A 26,058-nucleotide genomic window follows, 5' to 3' on the forward strand; every position below is an offset into this window, starting at 1 on the left:
GATAAAGAACTTCCTCGTATTCATGGCCCATGGTGTTAACCGGCTGTCAGACTGGCTGTTCCTAAAAGACACGAAGAGGGTCCGTGGCTGGAGCGAGTATATTTCAAAGTTGGCCGGGCAGTCCCAACATCGCTGTTGTTCCTGAAGAATGTGAACCATTTCCTGAGGTACTTGTCTGAGTCAAAGCTCCGGGGGTGCAGGCTCACCCAGTCTGATACGACCCACATCATCAGAGAGGTGACAGCCAACATGAACAACTTGAAAAAGTCTGTCACTGTCCACCAGTTTAAGGTGAAGAGGAACAAGCTGGATCGTCTGCCGAGCCAGGCGGAGCTTCTCGCGCCATGGCGGCCGCTGAGAAGCGCATCCCTTGACCTGATGGCTAGCAATCGGACCTCAATCACCCAGTACCTGCTATATGGCTATCTAACCCTCCATTGGACCCTCCTGTATGGACACCGTCCGGGTGTGTACGCAAACATGACCAACAATGAGGTCTTTGAGGCGGACAGAAGGGGCACTGCTGAGGGCCACATTATCCACGTGCAGGATCACAAGACTGCCAAGACATTTGGCGAAGCACAGCTGGTGCTTACAGTAAAGGAGTTTAGCTGGGTCATGCGGTGGATGGGGATAAAAGAGGGCTTGTCGGGTCCTCAGAATGAATTCTTCGTTTTTACAACAGGGACGTACGCCTTCAAGAACCTGAACGCTCACTTGAAAAGAGCTTGGGCTGATGCTGGGCTAGAAACAGCCGTCACCTTCACAATCCTGCGCACTGCCCTGGCTGACAATATCAAGCATCACCAAGATCCAGAAAGCAGGTCGATTCTCACCAGGTTTATGTGTCATGACGTAAGCACTGCAGACCGGTTCTACGTGAATACGCCTGGCATAAAGGAGGGATTGAAGATCCGCTCCATGTTCAGGGCGGCAGCATCATCAGAAGGAGGTCTACCGCCGTCAGATACCGCCAAAGAGGGCTCAGGGGCTGAGATACCTCTTCTTCAGGGCCGGTTGATACTCCTGAGGAGGGGGCAGGGGCCGTGGACTCAACCTGTTTTCCCCGGTGCACCGTACAAGTTAGACGGCTAATATGGTCCCTGGGCCCCCGCTAATCATGTTGTTATTATGTATATTGTGTATACTGTTTTTGTAAAAGTCATGTGATAATTAAATAAATAATAAAACATTAATATAACCTTGAAGGTTCCCAGGTGCAGATACAGTGCCAGGTATCAGACTATTTAAACAATGTTTACCCAAGATTCAGACACCTTCCCTGCCTTGTAAAATGCGGCGATGCGCCCTGGAGGTATCAGACTATTTTTAATCAACTTTTCCCCGCCTTTCAAACACTAATTCCTGGGTTTTAGCCTGTCATTATTCACGATATAATTTAACATTGACTCTCCTGAAAATGCACATATTCTGTGCTTTTTCAGGAGAGGTTCAATGTTAAATGATATCGTGCAAAATGACAGGCTAAAACTCTCTTCCAGACATTGAAAAACACTTTTCCCGACCATTTAAACATTATTTCTGGCTTGTAAAGTGCAGTGATGAGCCCTGGTAGTATCAAACTATTCAAAGGGTTACCAGGAGCATGAGAATATCCTCCACAGAAGGGGTGGTGGTGCCGTGAATAAGGCCGAATATGGATGCCGATGGGCGGACGGTAAAGCACCGCAAAATCCACCCCCCTTTTAGGGTTACCAGGGGTATGAGGTTCTGTAGGGTGTGATCATCTGGGTTTAGTCCGTGGGGGAGTGCTTTAGTCCGGGGGCCCGGGGCCTCACGGTGTGCAAGGTTATGGAGGTGTCCATGTCAGGGACACATGCTGGAGGTCTGTAGTCCGTCCTTTGGGGCTCTGTGAGCCGGCAAAGAGAGGGGATTTAGCCGTCGTCTCTCCTGGATGTGTGAAATAACCTGAGTCCCCATTTCAGGGACACATGCTGGAGGTCGGTAGTCCTGACCTGAGAGGACAGAACATTGCAGAACTTAATGAGCGGTAGTTTATGCCTTACAAGCGAGGGCGTTGACTATTCTAGAAACTACCCAGGTAGTGCTTGAAGTGTGGGGGAAAAAGGGCCAGCCCTCCTTTATTAACATATGCATTCTGGGTAGAGTAACTACAATTGACCAGAGTACACTAAGCACTATAGGCCACATGAATAAAGATAACCTTCGACTTAAACAGGGAATAAAAAACAGGCAAACACAAGTGTATAAACTATAAAAGCCCCATTGGAGCGGCAGCCACACTCCATACAGTATGGGCCCCCAGGGATCTCATTTGTCCAAACCTGCCTGGTTTTATTCCACTCTGAATGTGTAGCTAGCGCCCTGAGGTGTGAGCATGATTCCTAACCGACATGTTCCCAGGGAATCCCAAAAGTTTAGATACCTTAAACTGAGTTTGGAAAAAACAAATGGGAGAGACAGTGAACATTAAAATATAAAAAACATTTATTGAAAAATATGACATTACATTTTTAATTATAAATACATTTTAATATTACAGTTATAGTTTAAAAACAAGAGTTGTTGAAGAGGATGCAGTGCTCAGTACGGCTGATTATGTCCATTTCCACCTGGAAGAAGAAACACATTATTAGGCCAAAGGAAGTCCGATTTGTCAGCAATACATCATGCAAGTCAGTTGGTCCAAGGTCAGGAAATAGATTCATATTTTCCACATAAGTCATAATGCCAAGTGATAAGATTTATTTTTTTCTCAATTGAAAGAATACATACAGCAACACCTAATTTATTTTTTCATTCAACAAATGGTACAGGTGGAGGGGTTAAGTTGCCCTAGACTGCCAACGAAAGCTTTATTAGCGCCCTCTGGTGGAAAGAATTAGGACGTGGCCATAATGCAGACTGCAAAATTGATTCAAATGGTAGAGTTTTAATATATTAGCAATTTAGCAGGAGACAAAGGCAAGTGTAATCCTCAATTTAAAGTTTTAAAAGAGATAATCGATTACGGGTAAAATGTATTTATTTTTATTCCGGCTAGTTTTTTTTTTATGTAGCAGGTTCACACCTGATTAATTCAACAAAAACACTTTGCTTTTAAAGCGTATATTGTAGTAAAACAGCTCTTGTAAACTTGTTTTATCCTCTAGTCTTTGCCAATCATTTAAGAAACCTTTTTATATTAAACAATGTATTAAACTAAACCCGAATCTGCGCTGATGAGTGGGCTTTCCTCACTGAAATCACTTCCTCTCTGTTGGGGTTCCGTTTGGACCTCCGACTTCACGGTTTCTCTAACTGGGTCGGTATGATGTGGACGGACTCTACAGGTCTGGTATGGGTTCTGATACGCTAGGAGCCTGGGCCTGGGGGAAACGGAAACGTCTGTAGTCTTAGACCTTAGTCACTAAGTCCTAAGCACTCCTCCAGCTGCAGATTGTGACCAATTGTTGAAGTTTAGCTCGGATGACGGCGCATATCGAACTGTTCTGATAAAAACGACTCTGTAGCTCGTTGTCTAACTTGCTATGATTGTAAAGTCATGTTTGTATTTTTACAACGTTATTGATCCGCAAAATTCGAATCTGTCAATAACTCCGCTCAGAGTATGATTTGCGACGTGCATGTCCCCTCGCTCCGAGTGTTCTCTTGAGGTATCTTTCACTTATGTGAAACCCGTGCCTATTGCCAAGAACTGATGTTATATCTTTATATTTTAGGCCAAGCTCAAAGTAAAAATCGATGAACCGCTCCATTGTTGTGGTTTCTGTGTTGCCGATCTGACCATTCTGAGGAGCAACCTCTTAAATGTGTCAGGCCATAGGGTGTGGATGTTAACCGCGTCGATCTGTGAGGAAATTACTTTTGGATTTTGTCGAAAGACTTTAATGTCTAAACTATGAATTAAGGTTTTAGATTAGAAAATGACCCCAGCATGATTTGTTTAGTATGATTATAATGTTGTAACGAGAGAAGGTAAACGCCCTGTATAAGTTTGGACAATTTTTCTTCAAATAAACTGATCCCACCTTTTGGATTGGGACAACTTAAAGACATCTGCGCTCTCCTCTCCTGCTTCAAAAGGTAAGATTTCACCCTGCCACACTCACACTTAGGTAGGGCCACACGTCATTTACTGATATCAAAATCCTTCGGGATCCCTTAAACAGATTTAGAGGGTCGTCTGAATTGAAACAGCAGTTAGTTGAACCTGGTTCTTCAGGAGTTAATAGATGTGAGATCTTGCTGACGTTGGTGGATCTGAGCCAAGCAATAAACTTACATGGACTCAATAACTTCTGTTAGGTTAATTAGTAGGTCTGAGTAATTTGTCGGCATTAATTATCAGCCCTCCCGACTCCTACAAGGATTTACATTGAGCTAAATAAAAAATAAAATTCCCCAACCAATTTTTTTCCCTTCTCCATGTCCCCTAGGGCTCTGTACATCACCATACAAGCGCCGCTGCACCATACCATAGCCTGAGAAGTAGAAGGAAAAAAATGGTGAACCGGAGATGGACGTTCAAGTCCAGTGAGCAGCATATTGAAGTAATCCAAAACTAATAATCTTAAATAACTTCTATATTGTGACACCTCCATTTAAAATCGTTTATCGTACCTAGTAATTGTAACGGAATACATTTTTTAAAGTAACCCTGCAATTGTTCTACCAGTCTAAATTAAGACATTTCATTGAAATGAAAGACTTTTTCACCTTGGCGTTTCCCAGGTTTGCCATAGTATCCACTGTAGGCTTCATGCTGGCTGCCGCCTGTAAAAATAGAGACATTTTAAAAAAGGGCCTGAAAATGTGTCCAATCAGCTTAGTGTCCGACATGATCACACCATGTTCTGCTCAAATCTGAACAGTTGTTGGGACTACCATTAACATGTTGATTTGTTTGGTAAACAAAATAATGTAATACTTGGTCAATTAATGTTGTCAAGCCAACAGTCCTGAATTGAAAAGTTAAATCTGAAAATTCTGTTTGCAGATTTTCTGGGTTAGTTTCAGAAAAACTCTTTGACTTTTATCAATCAAAAATTAGACCCCAAGCCGGTTTTGCAGGTCTCAAGCTCGAAAATGACATTTCCAGAACAAATGACCATAACTACACTTCTAAAAAAGGGGAAAATGAGTTGGATGTAGAAAAGTCACAATCAATATAGATGTTTTTTATTTTAAAGACAATTCAGAAAAAACTGTAAATTATAGTGTCCGTCCAAAAATTATGTTGTACTTATAAGTAGAGATGTCCCGATCCGATCACGTGATCGGGGATCAGAGCCGATCACGTGATTTTCAAAAGATCGGAATAAAAAAAATCGGGGATCGGGAATTTCTTTTTTTTAATTTTTTTTTTTTTATATAATTTTTTTTAATTTTTTTATTTAATGTTACAAAACAAAAATGACCATGTTCACGTCTTAAAGTCATCCTGAGGACTTAGTTTTGGTTTAAAATTACACAACATCATGTATGTGTTGCTTTCTTTGGGCATGTTTTCATAGACCTGGTTGCTTATTTCTCTCAAATCTGGCAACATAGTGGGCGCAGTGTCTAATAATAGTAGCAGTAAGCTAACGAGAGGCTACGTTCAGCTGGTAACTCGGGAGTCGGGACAGAGAAAATGTCAGGAGTTTGGAAGTATTATAAAATTGAAAGCGAAGGCAGTGTAACAGCCAGATGCAATGTTTACAAGGCAGAGGTTCCGTGTGGTGGAAAGAACAGAGCTACGTTCAACACGACCAATCTAATACGCTACCTGAGAAACAAACACCCAACAACAACACGACGAGTACACAGCGGCCACTCAGGTAACGGCACTGAAACAACCGACACTTTCAGAGACTTTTAAAAGATAAGAGAAACTGCCCCAGAACAGTGAAAAGGCCAAAAAACAGCCAAGATAGCTGAATTCATCGCGTTGATTGACCAGCCGTTATCTGTTACCTTTTTTTTCTCTTAATGCATTGCATAAAGATCGGATCGGGAAAAGTCGGTATCGGCAGATTGTCAAAATCATATGATCGGAAGCAAAAAAAGGTGATCGGGACATCCCTACTTATAAGTGAAAACTACCCTTGGATGATGGGTTAGTAAACTAAAAGCTGTAGGAATCCAAAGTACTACATATAATAAGTATCCTGTATCAAGATTGATGCACAACAAGTGACATTTGACCTTTATAGAGAGGTTTAGCAAAACAACTCCACCTCTTGGGTGATTTGGGTGGAAATGGGCGTTTTTGCTGTTTCTCTGGAACCCATTGGTCGATTTTGGTGATTGACATCTCTTTTAAACCATTGGGGCCAGTAGAATCGAAGGGGAATTTCCACATACACACCAACGTTACCAAAAAAAAGGGGGGGCTTCGCGCATGCAGTTTGCCATAAACCGAAACCCATATCACGCTCTGAAATCAGAAAAGTAGGTGTATTGCTTATGGATTATCAGAAATCATTTCAAAGTGAAAGACACATTGGATTAACCTTCAGCAGCGTTGTTATTGTATTAATGCCATTGAAGACCACTTTTAATCAGACAACAACGAAGGTGAGACATCATTTCATTTCATTCCAAACCTTTATTTATACAGATAAAATCCCATTGAGATAATTGATAATTGCCGTTTTTGCTACCTAGCGCCACGTGTTATGATGTCAGTTTGATTATTATGTCGCAAGTTCTTATCATGGAGTGAGGATCTAGATACCGATCGATTATGTGTCTTCTCACGATGCTAATAGATGGGTTGAATGTGCAGTTACGATAAGTAATAAGGGTGTTATACCGTGTTTCCTGTGCACACGCCGTTAGCATTTTTCGCTCGTGGCTAATTCAGAGGCTCAACGTTAGCAGTGTGGTTTTCGTAAAAAAAAAGATCAGTTAGCTGTGTTTCTCCCCGTTACATGGATATGAAACATTCATAGTTTATTCAATCTTAAGAAGCCCTCGGACACTGTTGCGGTTTCGGCCCCTTCGGCTGGTCCGTGGGGTTTAAGAGGTTCAAGAACGCGTCCAAAGCCCTGCATTACGTTGGGATGGATGATTAAACTCTTTCATGCGTTTCTTTTCCGATGCTGTTCAATCAACAGAACATTCTATGGTTAAAAAATAATGACTGACATTTCCTAAAATGGGCAGGATCCAGAATCACACAGAAAGTGTAAACATTTTAGACGAGTCATTTGAGCCCTGTTCAGTGTTTTCCAACCTGAAGATGCTGTATTGGCTAAATCAATTTTTAGACACCTTACCTTGACCCCTGGGCTTCCTGTAGCCTTGTTTCCTCTGGTTCTTCTGGGGTTGTCCCCTCATGATTGGTCCTTCTCCTTGTCTATAGTTCCCATTCTTATTTTCTACAAGACAAGCAAGCTAGTTACAGCACCATGGTCATTTTCAGGATCATTTAATTATGGTCAAATCAAAAAGAAGATCACCAGAATATGTAAAAGGCTGATTCCTGTTTGGTCCCATGCTGCACCTTCTCTCCTCACAGGCACACTTTTGCTCCTGGAACTCATTACACTGGACTCCAAAGTCCACCTTCGATGGAGACACTTCTGCCGTCTTCTGATCAGCCATCGGGACGCCCAGCTGCTCTTTTCCAAGCAGACTAACTTCTTCCTTCCCAAGTGCTCCATCTTCCACCTGGATGCCCGCTCCATTTGTTAGATTCAACTTTCTTGCGCACGTCTTCTCAATAGAGTTCAAGTTCAGACTCTCTTCCTGCTGAGGAGGGCTGGTCCTTTTCTTCTGCTGCGGCTCATTTAAAATGTCCTGGTTTGGGCTTTGATTAGCCTCAGGTTCAGAAGACCTATTTTTGTCCTCTTTAGTGGGGGAAGATTTGACAATGGGGTTGTCGTTCTCGGCTTGCTCCACGATCACATCGGCTGCCAACAGGTCGTCACGCTGTAACCACTCCTTGGTGGGGATGAAGGGGGCCAGAGACTCCACGGACCAAATGGACTCGTTCCAGGTTCTCTTCAGGTATGAGCTATTATTTATAGAGGGGATGATTGGTGCCATGTCTTCAAACGGATTTGTCTCGATGCTATAGTCTTGCTCATTGTCAGGGAGCTTATGGGATGATGATTGTAGGAGTTCATCTGCGAATGGAAGACGATGCCTTACGGAGCCAACACGTCCCAAACACTCTTCATTGTTGCTGGACTCTTGGATCTTGAAAAGGACTTTACCGCGCTCAGAGATTAAGTTACCCTCAGCATCATCTTTAGGACAAGCCGCCTCTGGACTGATTCTGGTCTCGACTCCACTCTGGTGAACAGACTTATCCTGCTCTACTTCAGTTTGGAGGTCATTCTGAAACAGCTCATCTGCCATCTTCAGCATCGTTTCCTGAGGCGTGCCACCTCCCCAACTCATGAGGATGTCAGGAACGGAGATCCGCCTCTCTTTGACAACATCCTCCTCTTGTTGGGAGGAGCTACACACAGGAACCATACCATCTTGAGAGCCAACAGACCACATGTTACAGTGAGCGCTCCTGCATGGGGGAACATTCTCCTTACCCACACTCTCTTTTCGGCTCTTCTGAGTGTCCAGGGTTTCTCGGATACATGACTGGATGGCTGTCGTTCCTGAAGGTTGGAGGACCTTAAAGCCATGTTTGTTACTGGTCTCCTTAACCGGGAGGTCTTTTTCATTACTGCTGTGTAACGCGTCATTCTCAACTTCAGCAGAGTTTTGTTTTTGGGAGCTTGAGCTCGAGGATGAAGGAGAGTTTATTGCGGTTCCACTACCCGAATCTGCGCTGATGAGTGGGCTTTCCTCACTGAAACCTCTTCCTCTCTGTTGGGGTTCTGTTTGGACCGCAGAGTTCACGGTTTCTCTAACTGGGTTGGTATGATGTGGGTGGACTCTACAGGGCAGGTATGGGTTCTGATACGCTACGCTAGGAGCCTGGGCCTGGGGGTGGATGAAACGTCTGTAGTCAACCGGTTGCATGTCAGGGCGGGCATGATGTATGCTGGAACCTCCATATAGGGATTGGGAGGAGGGAACGGGGGCATCCCCATACCATAGCCTGAAAAGTAGAAACAAGAAACGGTGAATCGGAGATGGACGTTCAAGTCCAGTGAGCAGCACCTTCGAATTTCAATATCCGAGTTTACATTTCTGTCATAGAAAAGTTAAAGCAAAGTTTCATACATACAGTATAAGACCATTGTGTTTGACGGTGATGTACAGTAACCAAGAACATTTCATCAAGCACAATTTTGAGATACTAGTACTTTAATTGAGTATTTACATTTCTGCTACTTTGTATTTTTACTCTACTTTTATGTAAACAGTTACTCAATACCTTTAGTTACTTTACAGATGTGGATGCATGATGTGAAATATAATCAAGTGTTAAATCAGACTTTAGTTCCACCTGGAGTAAATCCACCAGCTACCCTGCAGTCTACAAAGCCATTCAGACTAGCTGCACCTTCACCAGCTTTGAGAACACTTTCATGATCAATCATTATAAAACATATCATATTATTCTGGAATGGACCAATCTGCACAACGACTACTTTTACTGTCGCTACTTTAACTATATTTTGATGATAATACTTTTCTACTTGAGGAACATTTTGATGCTGATACTTTTACAGTAACAGAGTATTCCTACACTCTGGTACTTGTACTAGTACAAATATCTGAGTACTTCTTCTATCTCTGGTGTTGGATAATAAATGTTGTAGTGTTCATGTTATTTTGTCCATCACTTGCATCAAACTAACTGAACCCAGCCTTTGGTTTTCACCTAAAATATAGAACAAAAAAACAGAATCTTTAAATGTTTCCAGCAAAATGTAAAAACTCAAGACTCACCCATTCCTGGGAAGCCCGCAAAGGGGTTATAGGAGAAGGGCATGGGCCACTGGGAGGGGTGGAAAGGGGGTGGGGGTGGAGCATGGACGTAGAAGACAGGCCGGCCAGGGAGGTGGTGTTGGGGGTGTGGGTGGTGGGGTGGAGCTCCGGGGTCTTGGCAGGGGGTGTATAGTCCTGGATGATGCTGATCAGAGGACGGTACATCACCGTTAGCCCGAGTGTTTCCATGCACTCTGCTTGGGTGAGCTGACGGAGGTTTGTTCACAGCTTTCCCTGCCATATTGGACCTGCAGAGGAGGAGGATCTGTCAGGTGTGGATCCACAGCAATAATTCTAAAGAACTGTCTGAGCAAACATTACACAAACAGGATGACACTTTTTGGGAGTATTTTTTTTTTTTGGTATAAAATGTACTAGAGTATTTGCATACAAGACATTCACACCTAGCTACCTCTCAAGCATTGCTGATGAGGGCATTTCAGTTATGTTTCTCACTTTGGTCTGTCTTTGTTGCAGTGGCTAGAGACCTGCATATACACATGAATATTAGACATTTAGATTCTTAAATATTATATTCAATATACACAATTGTTTGCCACCAGACTTTTAATGTTCATACACCAAGCATGTTAGGGTGAAATAAGTCGTGTTGATTTGTGGTTCTGAACCCTTTAGACCTCTCCTCACACTCTGTACCAAAAGTGACTTGCAACACCAAAACATATTTGAAAAGCTTGAAGCTCTGATCTCAAATGTGGAACAAAAGTAAATAAAGCCAATGAATACAAATGGAACACACTAGATCAGCGGTTTTCAAAGTGAGAGGCGCGCCTCCCCCGGGGGGGCACCAGAGAGCTTCAAGGGAGGCGCAGCGTAAAAAATAATAACGAGAAACAGTGAAATCTAGCTAGTTAACTTCAGCTAACTTTATGCGAGCGGCAACATGGATCGATTTTTAGTTTAGTTACCAAAAGTGAAAGAGGAGACGGTGTCAGGCAGAAAATGTCAGCTTTGTTTGGAAATAAAAGTTGTGGCTCATCGGACATTTATGAGAGAAAATCCCTAATGTCCGAGTGCAAGTAAATGCAGCACAAGACGCGAGCCTTGTAACCCCTCCCCCGGCCCTGGTGCGAGCGAGGAAATATGATTGGCGGCGTTTTCATTTGAACGGGACGGCGCATTTGGACCCAAAGTAGACGGGAGGAATGAGGTATTTGCGCTTTACAATGACAGAAGAGACTTTCAAGTTTGGCTGTACTCGGCATTGAATCAAAACACACTAAAGCTTTAAGGCCCTGACACACCAACCCGATTTTGGGAGTCAGAGGCCATCAGAGGCTGTCGGGCATTCGCGGCGCCGTAGTCAGGTTGGTGTGTCCCGCACCGTCGACCGTGACACGCCTTATTTGGACTGCCAGACCCGATGCATGGCCGATTCAACATGTTGAATCGGCCATGCATCGGGTCTGGCAGTCGGACCAAATAATCACTCTGATTGGCTATTCAGCTAGCAAAATCAGTGCATGAGAAGCGAAGCGGAAGTGAGGGACGTAAACAAACGATTTAAGAAGGCACACACAGACTGCTATTCATTTTCATCTCATCATGGCGATCTGGAATGATGCAAACGAAGACCTGCTCATCACCTTGATCCAGGAGAGACCAGCTCTGTATGATATTACGGAGAAAAGATACTCTTCTTCTTCTCTGTCTTCCGGTTGTTGCCTCTTTTGAATGACGAATACACACTACCGCCGCCTGCTGGTAAGGAGAGTTATTGCCACTCACGCACTGAAGTCGGTGCGGTGTGTTCCCGTGCGACACATGGCCAAAACGCAGGAGAACACGGCCAGGCAACACCCGACTTCAGCATCGGCTAGTCCTCTGGTGACTGCTTGGTGTGTCAGGGCCTTTAGATCTTAATACGTTTGTGAGCCGTTTTGCTGAACAAGATGGTAATCGCCACATTCAGCTGTAGGCATGCCAACTTGATGCTATGCTCACGGATGACTCGATGAGCATAAAAAACTGTTAAGATGATGACCTTACGTGTGTAAATATATTTTTTTCTTTGTGGGGGCCTTCCCCCAAAAAACTGTTTGAAGTCCTGAGAAAGTCAAATAAGAAGGTGTGTAAAACTACACTGCCCAGCCAAAAAAAAGTAACCACTTTGATTTAACTAGGCCAGTAGGTAAGGGCATTCCACTGGATAATAATACCCCTGCATTATAGCAACACTAATAATAGCAATAATAATAATTGGGAGGGGGGGCGCGGCTGTTCTTATGTTCTCTGAGGTGAGGCTCACCTGCCCACACTTTGAAAACCCCTGCACTAGATAATATTGAACGAAAAAACCCAAAATAAATCGTCAAACAGTTGGAAACGTTAAAGTAAAAGGGCATGGCGAAATCTGAACACAACCAAAGAACTGTTTACAGTATAGAAACCCCCCAATGTGTCAGGGAGAAGAAAATACTGAATTCATCAAAAAGAATGACAGCCTAAGTACCCAGATTTTGAATCAGAAAGCTCCTGCCAACACTCCAAAAAATGTTGCTTCCAAATCTTTCCAAAGCATTTGCTATGTTGTCTGTTATAAAGGAAATGTTGAGTCACTTTACCTGGTTGAGGACTTGATATGTCTGAGCCACACAAAGGGATTAAACGTGAGACTCACACACCTGAGTTTAAGTAGCTGCTGATCAGCCAAGTGTGTTCACCATCAGCTGATGGAGCACCTAATCAAACACTCAGATTCAGATGTCATGCAGCCATTGGGACACTAGAGGGAGCCAAACAGTTACACACATTTTCCAGGCCATGCACAGTTCTACACAACCTCTCTGAAATGTACCTCCAAACATAGTTACCGTTGAAAACTTGAATGTAAAATAAGAGTATGAATTCTTGTTACTTATTTATGCATATTTTGTTAATGATAATCCTCTATCAATCAATCATCAATCAATGTTTATTTATATAGCCCAATATCACAAATGTTACATTTGTCTCAGTGGTCTTCACAGTGTGTACAGAATATCAGTATGACAATACGACACCCTCTGTCCTTAGACCCTCACATCGTACAAGGAATAACTTCCAAAGAAAACCCAATTTAAAGGGAAAAATGGGAGAAACCTCAGGGAGAGCAACAGAGGAGGGATCCCTCTCCCAGGACGGACAGACGTGCAATAGATGCCGTGTGTAAATTGAAAAGATAATACATTTGCAACATAGGTAGTCCAAATGTTTGGAAATGCATGTGTGTATAATAGGAAGATGAATCCATGAGGATATCCATCCAGGACCTATGATCCAGGACCACAGCCACGACTCAAGATCCAGCGCTCGCGATCCAGGACACAGGACCGCAGGATCATCCATGACTCCGGATCCCAGCGTATATAGACACCAAAAAGAAAGACATTTGGGGAAGCTGGGTTAATCGGAACATGAGTGTACACGGGTATAGACAGAGAGAAGGAAGAAGTAAGATGTCCCCCGACAAACTAAGCCTATATCAGCAAAACTAGGGGCTGAATCTAATCAGCCCTAACTATAAGCTTTATCAAAAAGGAAGGTCTTACCTGCATTCTTGGAACGCAATGACCTAGTAGGACAGTAGGGTATAATGAGTTCTTTAAGGTAAGATGGCGCCTGCCCATTAAGGGCTTTGTAGGCGAGAAGAAGAATTTTAAATTCTATCCTGTGTTCTATAGGGAGCCAGTGTAAGGCAGCCAGAACAGGAGTAATGTGGTCCCTTTTCCTAACTCTGGTTAGTACACGAGCCGCAGCATTTTGAATCAGCTGAAGCGACTTGATTGACTTCTTGGTACTCCCTGATAATAAAGAGTTACAGTAATCCAGCCTAGAAGTAACAAATGCATGGACTAGTTTCTCTGCATCGTTTTGAGGCAAGATATGCCTGATTTTTGCAATGTTACGTAGATGGAAGTAGGCGGTCCTTGAAATTGATTTTATGTAGGCGTTAAAGGATAAATCCTGATCAAATATAACACCAAGATTCCTTACAGTCTCACTGGAGGCCAAATTAATGCCATCCATAGTTAGTATGTCTTTAGATAATTTGTTTCGTAGATTCTTCGGGCCAAGTACAATAACTTCAGTTTTGGTCGTGTTTAACATCAAAAAGTTTAAGGTCATCCACGTTTTTAAGTCCTTAAGGCAGTCTTGAATTTTATTTAGATGATTAATTTCATCAGGCTTGATTGATAAATATAGTTGAGTATCATCCGCATAACAATGAAAGTTTACAGAATGATTCCTTATAATATTGCCTAACGGAAGCATATATAATGTGAACAAAATAGGTCCGAGCACTGAGCCCTGTGGCACTCCATGGCTAACTTTGGTTTGCGTGGAAGATTCATCGTTAACACGTACAAACTGAGAGCGTTCAGATAGATAGGATCTAAACCAGCCTAAAGCAGTTCCCTGTATGCCAACTAAGTGCTCTAGTCTTTGCAATAGGATATCATGGTCGATAGTATCAAATGCAGCACTAAGATCGAGCAAAACAAGAATAGAGACAAGTCCCTTGTCTGAGGCTATTAGAATATCATTTGTGACTTTAACCAGAGCTGTCTCTGTGCTATGATGTGTTCTAAAGCCAGACTGAAAATCTTCAAATAAATCATTGTTTTTTAAGTAATCACACAACTGTTTTGCGACCGCTTTCTCAAGAATTTTTGAGAGGAACGGAAGATTAGAAATAGGTCTATAGTTGGCTAAAACCTCTGGATCGAGGTTGTGCTTTTTAAGAAGCGGTTTTATCACTGCTACTTTGAATGATTGTGGAACATAGCCTGATAATAAAGACATATTCATAATATTTAATAAAGAAGTGCTAATTAATGGAAAAACTTCCTTCAACAGCTTAGTTGGAATTGGGTCTAACATGCACGTTGATGGTTTAGAAGAGAGAATCATTGAATGTAATTGTTCAAGGTTAATGGCTGAAAAGCATTCTAGTTTACTATCTAGTGTAATATTAGAACTTACGATTCCGGGAGCTGTTGATAACACTATACTGGTCGAAGGCAAGAGGTCATTAATTTTGTTTCTAAGAGTAACAATTTTATCGTTAAAAAAGCACATAAAATCATTACTACTGAGTGCTAAGGGAATAGAAGGCTCAATCGAGCTGTGGCTCTCTGTCAGCCTGGCTACAGTGCTGAAAAGAAATCTTGCATTATTCTTATTCTCATCTATTAATGAAGAGTAGTAGGCTGCTCTCGCTTTACGCAGTGCTTTCTTATATTCATTGAGAGTAATATGCCAAATTAAACGAGATTCTTCAAGTTTAGTGGAACGCCATATCCTTTCAAGTTGTCTAGACTTTTGCTTTATTTTGCGGGTTTCGGCATTATGCCATGGAGCTAATCTATGTTGTTTTATTTTCTTCTTTTTCAAAGGAGCAACAGAGTCTAATTTTATTCGCAGCGCATCTATAGCACTATCAACAACATGATCAATTTGGGGTGGTGTACATTTTGTATAAGTTTCCTCCCCTACATGCAGACATGCTATCGAGTTAAGTATTGGTTGAATCTCTTCCTTAAATGTGGCTATAGCACTAACAGATAGGTTTCTGCTGCAAGAGCTTTTGACTAATGCTTTGTAGTCTAGTAACAGTACTTCAAAAGTTACTAAGAAATGGTCGGATAAAGCAGGATTATGCGGTTCGACTAATAGTTGCTCAATTTCAATACCATAAGTCAGAACAAGGTCGAGAGTGTGATTATAACAGTGGGTTGGTTTATTTACACTCTGACAGAAACCAACAGCATCTAATATAGAGTTAAATGCAACAGTAAGGCTATTTTTATCATCGTCAACATGAATATTAAAGTCACCTACGATAATTACTTTGTCTGTTTTAAGAACCAAAGTTGATAAAAACTCAGAGAATTCTGATAAGAATTCTGAATAAGGACCTGGTGCACGATACACAAACGATAATGTTTGGTTAACTGATATTTTCATTAACACTCTGCCCTGAAATATAATCTCTTCATAAACAAACATTAATATTTATCTAGTTATTCGTTAACGGACAATTGTTCCATTTAAGATTTAAAAAAAGTGAAAGATAAAAACAAAAAATAATCAAATATTTTTATAAAATAAAGAGTTGAAGTAAGAATTTTGGATTAAATAAAAACATATATTTGAATGATAGTAATTGTAATGATAGTAAATAATAGTCCACAAAACACATTCATTCTATTTAAAAACAGTCTCTTTAATATACGTTTCATCAGGTAACGTCAAATGTAGAATACATAATCGTTTTGTAACACCCACCCTCCACCTATAAAGCTTCAGATCATTTAGATTGACATGATATGAAAATGGCTATATATAAAGCACTTAAATATTTGATAAGGAACAACAATAAAGGAAAATGTAAGGGGCAACGTGCCGCTCCAGTGATAAGCATTGATTTCCAACATGGGGGGTCGGGTCCCCAACCGGTTGCATTATGATGACGTTGGAGTGGCTTTGAGATTACATTACATTACATTGCATTTAGCTGACGCTTTTATCAAAGGCGACTTACAATAAGTGCATTCGACCAACAAGATACACATTTGAAGAAAACAGAATCATATAAGTATATCAGGTTTCATAGAGCCAAAACATTTCAAGTGCTACTCAACTGGCTTTAGATAAGCCAGTCCTTTGTTCGTATATAAGTGCTTTGTTAGCAATTCTTTGTTAGTAATACTATCGCTCGAAGTGGAGTCGAAAGAGATGAGTTTTCAGTCCGGAAGGTGTGTAAGCTATCTGCTGTCCTGATTTCAATGGGGAGCTCATTCCACAATATTGGAGCCAGGATAGCAAACCGACGTGTTTTTGCTGATGGGAACTTGGGTCCCCCTCGCAGCGAGGGTGCAGCGAGTCGTTTGGCCGATGCAGAACGGAGTGCACGTGCTGGGGTGTACAGTTTAACCATGTCCTGGATGTAGGAAGGGCCAGATCCATTTTCAGCGTGGTACGCAAGTACTAGTGTCTTGAAGTGGATTCTAGCAGTTACTAGAAGCCAGTGAAGGGAGCGGAGGAGCAGCGTGGTGTGGGAACATTTAGGAAGGTTGAAGACCAGACGAGCCGCTGCATTCTGGATGAGCTGCAGAGGTCGAATGGCACATGCAGGTAGACCAGCCAGGATGGAGTTGCAGTAGTCTAGGCGTGAGATGAGGAGAGCCTGGACCATGTGTGTGTGCCTGTGAGTCTGAGACCCTGCTTCTCCGGGGTGCTGGAGTCATTTGCAGGCTCTTCTCCACATTTTTCCCCATAAAACTGATTTGTAATAATTATTTTTGCATTTAATTGATTTATTTCATCATTAATATGCACTGTAAGCCCCGATAAATTGAATCTACTTAAAAAAATAGAGGAAAGTGGTTGCCTTTAAACATTTAAGTAAAGCATTATGAAAACTTGAGTAAATTAAACTTAAATTAATCAAGGACTTTAATTGTTATTTGAAGTACAATGCACTTCATGTCAAGTTGATTTACTTAAATTTTTAAAGGCAACCACTTTCCTCTTTTTTTAAGTAACGCATTAGGAAAACTTGAGTGAATTTAACTTAAGTTATTCAAGGACTGGAATTGTTATTTGAAGTACAATGCACTTCATGTCAAGTTTATTTTACTTAAAATATTGTGTAATATCAATTGCTTTGTCCAATTATATAACTTAGAATTTTTTTTTGAAAGTATTTATATTTTTTATTCCGTCAACTAAAAAAAAGAAAAAGACACAAAAATAAAGTTTTACCTTTTATTAAAAGTTGGATACAATTAAATTGAGCATCCTATAAAAACTGTAGCAAAAATATTGTACCATACATTTTCACATTAAACCATAGCAATCTCTCTCTATATATATATGAACAGATCTATATCACTCTGAAAAAATTAAGAGACCTCTTTAAAATGATGACTTTCTCTCGTAAAAACTGGATTAACATTTGTGTTTTATTCTATAAATTAATGACTGACAACATTTATCCCAAACTCCAAATATTCTCATTTAGAGCGTTTATTTACAAAAAATACCAAATGTTCAAAGAAACCAAAAAGATGGAGTGTTTTCAGACCTCGAATAGTGCAAAGAAAACAATTTAAAATTCATTTTTCAACAACACAATACTATTGTTTTAACATGGGAAGAGATCAGGAATCAATAATTGGTGGAATAACCCAGATTTTCAATCACAGCTTTCATGCGCCTTGGCTGCTCTGCAACACCTTTCACATTGCTGTTGGGTCACTTATTAAGCCACTCCTGGCACAAACAAATCAAGCAGCTTGGCTTTGTGTGCCAGGAGAGACATAAAGTCTTTCAGCAACAATGTGACAGACTGGTGGCGAGCAACCAAGACGCATTGAAAGCGGTTATTGAAACATCTGGGTTATTCCATCAAATATTGATTCCTGAGCTCTTCCTAAGTTAAAACATTAGTATTGTGTCGTTTAATAATGAAGAACTTGTTTTCTTTGCATTATTTGAGGTTTGAAAACACAGAATTTTCTCTGTTATTCTGACCAGAAAAGTATTTTCTGCAAATAAATGCTCTAAATGACTTCTTTGTTTGGAGTTTGGGAGAGATGTTGTCAGTAGTTTATAGAATAAAACACAAATGGAAATGCCAACAAGAGGTCAAACAGTGCAAACATGCAACAACAACAACAACAACAACAAAATGCAATATTGAACTTTTTAGAACCCCGTAAGCTGATTTTTGGGTGCCAGCTCAACCTTACCAAGCTTCAACATCACCTGCTGAACAAAGTGGAAAGTGTTTTTCATGCACTTTGGGTACTCCAATTGCAGGGCATAAATGAGTCCGAACAGGACACAGAAGGCCTGAGGCAGGTTAGCCGGTCCATCCATCACCACATTCCCCTCCAAGACGATTGCCACACTGGATGGGTTGAGCTGCGGATTTTCTCCGACACAGAGGATTCCCAGTGGAGTTTGACTGTACACCTCCTTATCAGCCGCATCCTAACAGAGAAATAAAGAGATTGACATATAATTCTACATCGTCCACCAAAAAGTAGCTTCCACTGTTTATAATGAAAAGCATCATACAACATAAAAACCAAAAGTAATACATAAAAGGACAATCTGGGCCTTACGTGGATCTGTACATTTCAAGTACTAGTTGCAAATTGTGCACTAAATATGGTTTTGTATGTAGCTTGGCTGCCATGAATTTGTGAACATTTGATGCAGACAATCTTCATTATTCACCTACAACACATTAGGTGTTAGGCTTATTTATTATGAAGGACACACACAGACACTCCCTTGATCTTTACCCTTTGTAGTGTGTGCACAAAACTATTCCAGAACATTATAAACATTTTCTCTAACTGTCCCCCTCGTACCTGCACGCCGGAGGAAGGACTAAACAGACACATAACCTCACATTACAGTGTATAGTGCAGAACTAAAATTATCTACCAGCAAAATGGCCAAAATATATGTATTAGTTAGACAATATATATATAAGGAATTGTGTAAATTACATTTAGTTCCGTATTTTATTTAAACCCTGAATAATGTCCCGGGTCAGTTTGAACCGAACATTACCAAAGGGTTCAAAATGTGAACATAACACAAGGGTTACAGTAACTTACGGTGCAGGTCTTGAAGAAGGCAGAAGGCTCATCCCCCAAGATGATTGGCAGTCCGCGAAGACAAAGGCCTCTGATGTCTGTTGGCTCAGTGGTCTGGAATATAGTGGAGATAACAAAGAATGGTCATACATTCATCAAATACATTTTACAAACTCTACACAATGACTTCATTTCAAATATAGTTGAAAGTAAAGGAGAGGACAAAAGGAGATGACATGGTGGGAGAGAATAGAAAAGGGAGAGAACAGAACTATATCACTTCTTCTTGACCAAAGAATAGAATTGGAGACAAAAGAATAGAGCAAAGCAAAATGATCAAGGGAAAAGAGGAAACAATGACACATGAAAAGATGAAATTAAATTGACAGGACAAGCGGAGAAGACAGAGAACAGCAAATGAGAGAAAAGAAGAGATGAGAAGGAAGTAAAAGGGACAGAAGAGGAACAAGGAGAGAGGAAAGAGATTGGGTAGACAGATGTTAAGTAAACCCACCTTTGTTTGACGTATAAGCTCAGACAGGAATTGGCCAGTGACACCCTTCTTCTTCCTAAAGAGGTCGATAATGCTCGGAGAGAAACGGTCAAGTGCATCAAAGAAGTTGTCCTTCAGATTTTTCCCCACCACTCGGTTGAACTCGCAATAAACCTGAAACACAAAAGAGAACAAACCATGTAAAACTGTCAAATAAAATCATCCTTGGTGAGACAATCAAGTGCATTTTCTTCACCATCAGATTTTTCAAGATGCCTCTGTGCACTTCTCACAGTAATATCTTAATAAAATCAGATATTTAAGTAGGTATGAGGATATAACTACATGTTATGAACATGACAGTTAGAAGACAAAAGGACAAACAAACCTGGCTTTCTGTGAAAAGAGCTGGCCATCTTTGGACCATCTGGCTTATCTCAGGATTGTCTTCAACAACTTCTTTTCTCCGAAGAGCAAAGGTCATGGCCATCTCTTTCTTAATAAGGGATCCATTAGGATTCGTCTTCATCATCTCCTTGACCAGAACCTGACGAGAAGCTTCTAGGTTGCAGTCATCCATCCCTTCTGGATTCTCAGGTAGGAAATTGATTTCGCCTTTCCTTGGCCTGATGTCCTTGTGGGGAGGCAAACCATCTGTAGTGAACCTTCCCCGTTTACCACCATTGACAGTGACTTCACGTCGACCAAGGATGCGCATTTTGTTTCTGTAGTTACCCATCTTGAACTTCAGACTGTTCTTCCATCCATCCCAGCCAGATGATGAGCCTGCTTCTTTCAGACATGGGTGTGATTGCACTAAGGCTTTTGCGACAGCTTCAAAATGTTGCTTTGAGGGGTAGGCATCATAAGTATAGATCGTCTCAGCCAGTTTCTGCAGGATGTCATGCTTCAGCTCCTTTGTCACTTTGAGATATGTTCCATCCCTGAGATGCAACAGGTTGGCTTGACGGAGTCTGTACTCAACATCCACAGAACATTTGGGGATTTCAAATTCTTCTGGCCACTGCAAACTTCTATCCAGAGAGGAGTTGGACAGGATTTCAGTGGCTGCCGTGCTGCTTGTATCACTACATGCTTCTGTTGGTGCAGTGACGGGTACAAGTAAAATCATTGGGATGATTTTGATCGTTGGCTTGTCTGGGAGCTCCGAGATATCTGTCAGGTTACACAGTTCGTTGTTAAACTCGGGATCTTGATACTGTAAGGCGAAGCTGTAATCAGCTTGGAGTGATTCTTGGAGCCAGCCAATTAACTCTTCAAGGGTGTCAGGTCGTTTCATAAATGTCATCTTCCTTATGTCTCCCTCAGTGACGATAACCCTCATAGTCAGCCTCTGTTGCGCAGCCATCTGGGAAATGATGATATTTAGCAAATAACATATCGCCTCAGTGTTACCATGAGTTCACCTTGTACCCTATATACAGATAATGGCAGGACGTCATTCAACTCTGACATCTTAAACAGAGACATAGAGGGGACACTGTTATAGAGCAGGTGGTAAGATCTCAAATGCTCATTGTACCATGCTGTCATTTTGTGGCAGACAAACAGAATTTCTGTGTTAGCTGTAACAATCTTTTCAATCTGGGCAAATTCAGGGAGACCTGAGCATGAGCCAGCAGAGAGAATCATGCCTGGATGATACTTGATTCCATCTACACATATAGATGATGCATCAAGAACTGGCCCTGGCTGTGTGATGTTCTCAGCGATTTCTCTCTGAACATTCAAAGGGAAAGAGGCAAGCAAAACTGGTGAAACCTTTGTCATCTCGACCGATGGACTGAAATATGAGCTACAGTCAAGATGGTAGCTCACTGATCTCTGGTGTTTGGTAACAAGTGTCATGGCAACATTTTTGAAATTTTGAGCATTGCGGATCGCCTTTTTAAAGAACTTGTGCTTCCCCTCGAAGCGCATTGTCCAAACCTCAGTCAGGGGACCAAATTTCCTTACAAGCTGAGGATAATGCTCCACATAGTGATGCTTTGGTCTCAAACGAAAATCTGGAAATGTGGACTGCAGGAGCTGTCGGTGTTCAGCTATCTTACAGTCCAGGAAATGCAGTGTCTCTTCAGTGTGCCTTGGTGCCACAGCTAACTCTACAATGTCTTTGAGAAGCATGAGAACTTCCCATGTGTTGTCACCCTCAGGGACACAGTGACCAATAAGTAAAGGAAGGAGCCTTATCAGACACATATTCTCATGCCCATTTCCGCCAATGGTCCCTTTGGCGGAAAATCCCTTTGGTATCATCTGAGGTCTGTCTGTTCTGTCAGTAAATGTGTAATCAAAGTACCTGATGGCGTGATTTAGCATTACTAACGTGAAATATTTCTTGCCTATTAGATCTTTAAGACACAGAGACAACTCAATTGGAACAATGCCTTCCAAGAGATCATGTAAGATGTCAGGAGGGTAACCAGTCACTGAATGAAAGTGCATGAGATTCTCTGTTAAAGGACATGTTCTTTTCACACCATAAGTCCTACTCAAGCCTGGGTCCTCTCTCACCTCCTGGACCTGCCTATCATGGGAGACTTTGTCTCTGTGCTGAAAGAAGCCAGAACGAACCTCGTGTTTTTTGGCGTCGCTACTGCTTGCCAAACAGAACCTGCAGAACTTGTCAACAATGAAGCTCTCAAAGAAGCCTGCAAGAGAATGAGCACCAAGATTATCAGCACTAACATACAAGACTGTGCCTTTCACATTTGAACCTATTTTCTCCAGGTGCACACCATCTTGTTCCAATGCCTTTAGATCATGGATTAAAGGTTGCAAGATCTTTGCATAACCACACTCTTTCACTGTGGAGGTATTGCACAGAAGAGCAAGCTGTATTGAGCTGAGGGTTGACCTGTATTTTGCAGGTATGTTGAGAATGACCCAGTATACTGCACACATTTTATGTTTCAGCTTTGATGTCCCTAGCGGATTGGCTACTTCAAAGTCATCAATGTACAGGCCAAGAGCAATCGTGAACTAATCACTTGCAAGAAGAGAGTTTACATTAAAGTACTCCCCATCTACATATGACCTATATTCTTGTGGGACATGGTCTTTTTCTGACATAGCTTTGTCTAACACATCCGGTTTGTTGAGTATTTTCTGGAGCATGGGGAGAATGGGGACATATGCAAGTGGTTTTTTGCCTTTCTTTACAACGTACTGTATCGGGTTTACAAGTGGAAACTCTCTGCGTACATAAGCTGCTCTTCGTTTAGAAGTTCCTAAGGGTCCATCTTTGGCACAAAATGTCATCATGTTACTTTCTGACACAGCAGTGGAAATCTCTTTCACAACACTTTCATCCATGTCAGCATGATATTTCTTTAGAACAGCACTCACTCTGTTATGCATAAGTGGCTCCGACAACTCATTGATAGCATAAAGCTGTTGTATTATCTCCTGCACAGCACTCTCTGGTATGTGTAGAACAGCTTGCATTTTTAACAGCAGAGACGCCAAGTTGTGCTCAAGCTGTTTTTCTAAATCACGCAGATCATGCTCACTAGCTTCTTCACTGACCTCTTCTAACTCCTCAATATCATCAGCGTGTGACATTTGGTCTTGTGCTTGATCATCATTGTTAGGATTTACATAATCCTGACCAATTATTTCCGATTTGAACCTCTTCCAGTTTTGATCTTTGTGTACTTTACTCTTGTGCGCTTTGAAACTGGAGTAGACACCACTTTCGAAGTTACAGTCTTTATAGGGGCACCTGACTCTATGGTTTACTTTTAAGTGTGCATTATGCAGGTGGTAAAGAAGTCAGTCTCAGAACAAGTCTCAGCAAACCCACATGACAGACAATTAAACTTCACTGGCAGGTCTACATTTACACTTGTTTGTTGATCTGGTATTAAGGTGTGAAGGCGGGATAAGTGTACGTTTAGTGCATTCAATGATCTAAATGTACATGGACATTCCTGATGCAGGCAAGGAAATGGTTCTGTTCTCGCATAACTTCCATGTTTTAGCCTATAATGTTTAAAAAGTTGTGCCCTTCTTTCACAGATATAAGGACAGTATTTACACCTCCAAATCATCTTTTCCTGTGACCTTCAATACAATAAAACATAACTAAAAACAGACGAGAATCTTCAGTTTAGCTAGTCTACCACAATGTAGTTGCCTGTATTTTCTGTATTTTGAAACTGCTAAACTGGGTTATTTTATGGCGGATGTGATATGCACCATTTCACCAGTATAACTTTCAGTGGTGTTAAGTAATGTTAGCTAAATGCCACCCACTAGATACACGAAAGCCGTCACAGCGTCACCCTCCTCTCCCTCTGTTGGAAGCGTGAGACAGCGCGGTGGCAGGGTTCTAGTCCAGCTTCCAATGTGGGGTGGTGTCCGACTCACACGACCAGGAAAGCCGACAACAGCTCCTGGGTGAAAACAAAAATAAATCATTAAAACTGACTAAAACAACATGTTTCAGTGCACACTAAACAGTCCCCCTCAAGTGAAAAAAATTCAGGGGGTGAAAATCACTATCTGGTTAAAACTATCTGCACCTCTTACTCTCGGTTAAAATGACCAAAAGCGAGCAGTGTTTCCCCTACCATTGTCTGAAATTCAAGGTGTAAACATTTTTTTTATATATCACTTTTCACATTGAACATGTGCTCTTTTATTAAATACACTTAACACTTTCATTTGAAGTTGTGAGTTGTAGTGTTTTTGACCTTAAGAAACACTGACACATTAATCAATAACAATAATCCACAGCTCCTCTCTCTGCTCCGGAGGATTAAAAAAAATATATATCCCAATAACACCTCCACTCTCAGGACAGGAAGTGCAGGCACGCTAAGAGTTACAAAATAGAATCGTTACTATCAGTACAGCGCCACATTCCGAACAGGAAATGCATGCACATACAAAATAAAATCGTACTGACACTTATTACATGTATATATGTATATGTATATAATATATAAAATCGGCTTGACAACTTTTACAAGAACCATGGGGGGTTCAAAAGGGCTTGACCAAGGCCGACCCAAAGTGCATGCGAGCGGACTTATCACCTCCGTGATGAACATTTTGTGTATTATTGTCAAAGCATTTAATATGCATTGCTATCGGGATGTTAAGAGCATTCCATGGAATATAACTATAAGAGTTTCTGAAATAAATTACATACCCCACCTTTAGGACGTTAATCAACAACATCTGAAAACGTAATGTGGTTGCTAATGTTAGCTAATGGCGTCTCACCAGATGTAGTATCGCAAAGCCGCCGTCCAAGCGCCACCCTCCTGATGGAATCCTGAGACAGCCCGTGACAGGGTTCTAGCGTCCAGTGTGGGGTGGTGTCCGACTCCCGTGCCTTTAAAAGAAAGGTGACAAAAACAGCAACTGCGTGAAAATAAATAAATCTACGTCTTTCAGTGAACACGAACAAGTGAAAAAAGTACAGCACTATCTGTTTAAAACTGCACCTCGTAGCCTACTATCGCTCAGTAAAAGTTACCAAAAGCGAGGGAAACACACACTGCGGTACTTTTCCCACAAAGGTTCATGCGAACTTAGTTCATGCGCATGAACTAAGTACAGATCGCGTTCACATCAGAAAAAGTCCCTGGGGGAGGATTAGGCAAATGAAGCCGCTGACGTAACTTCTTCTTCTTCTGCTTTGGGTTTACTGGCAGGCCGCAAACCAATTCACGGCGTATACTGCCGCCCAAAGTCCCCGGCCGGAAGTCCCCGGAGTTGGGGACTGGCGCTGGGCTAATGCTAATAATGCTAATGCGACGATAATAAAATGGCGGCTTCACAAAACTTTTTGGGAGTTTTACGGGGCGTGGTTTGCAATTCGCCCAGCTAATCAGGAATATAGCTATTTTCTCAAAAAAGAGCCACTCGAAAGTCCCTGCTCTCTAGCAGGGACTTTCGAGGGGGTAAAAAGGTTCGCATGAACTACTTTTAGTACCGGCTCTTTTTGGTGTGAACGCGATCATGAACTAAGTTCGCATGAACCTTTGTGGGAAAAGTACCGCAGTGTGAACGCGGCTATTGCCTGACTGCAGTAGCTTA

General features: G+C 41.6%; 1 protein-coding gene across 3 annotated transcripts; it reads right to left on the reverse strand.

Annotated features, from left to right (window-relative positions):
• Positions 1-2,511: 2,511 nt before the first annotated feature.
• On the reverse strand, positions 2,512-12,485 carry LOC117450705 (uncharacterized). 3 transcript variants are annotated; one of them, XM_071204224.1, is made up of 7 exons: positions 12,459-12,485; positions 9,835-10,121; positions 7,431-9,037; positions 7,248-7,349; positions 4,702-4,758; positions 4,392-4,466; positions 2,527-2,594 (listed from the first exon to the last, which is right to left on the reverse strand). In XM_071204224.1, the coding sequence occupies exons 3-7, from the start codon at positions 8,956-8,958 to the stop codon at positions 2,566-2,568; spliced, it is 1,791 nt and encodes a 596-aa protein (XP_071060325.1). In that variant the 5' UTR covers positions 8,959-9,037; positions 9,835-10,121; positions 12,459-12,485; the 3' UTR covers positions 2,527-2,565. The 3 variants fall into 3 exon arrangements, with proteins under 3 accessions (XP_071060327.1, XP_071060325.1, XP_071060326.1); XM_071204225.1 differs by having other exon boundaries at positions 2,530-2,594; positions 4,437-4,466; XM_071204226.1 differs by lacking the exon at positions 4,392-4,466 and having other exon boundaries at positions 2,512-2,594.
• Positions 12,486-26,058: the final 13,573 nt, after the last annotated feature.

Source organism: Pseudochaenichthys georgianus, chromosome 8 (assembly GCF_902827115.2).
Source record: "Pseudochaenichthys georgianus chromosome 8, fPseGeo1.2, whole genome shotgun sequence".
NCBI classification, from domain to species: Eukaryota; Metazoa; Chordata; class Actinopteri; order Perciformes; family Channichthyidae; genus Pseudochaenichthys; species Pseudochaenichthys georgianus.

Coding starts and splice junctions, on each gene's coding strand:
- LOC117450705 (XM_071204224.1), bottom strand. CDS start 8,958: ATGCAACCGGTTGACTACAGACGTTTCATCCACCCCCAGGCCCAGGCT. Junction 4,759..7,247: donor CAGGAAGCCCAGGGGTCAAG/GTAAGGTGTCTA, acceptor CTATTTTTACAG/GCGGCAGCCAGCATGAAGCC. Junction 2,595..4,391: donor TGGAGAAGGGAAAAAAATTG/GTTGGGGAATTT, acceptor TTCTTCTTCCAG/GTGGAAATGGACATAATCAG.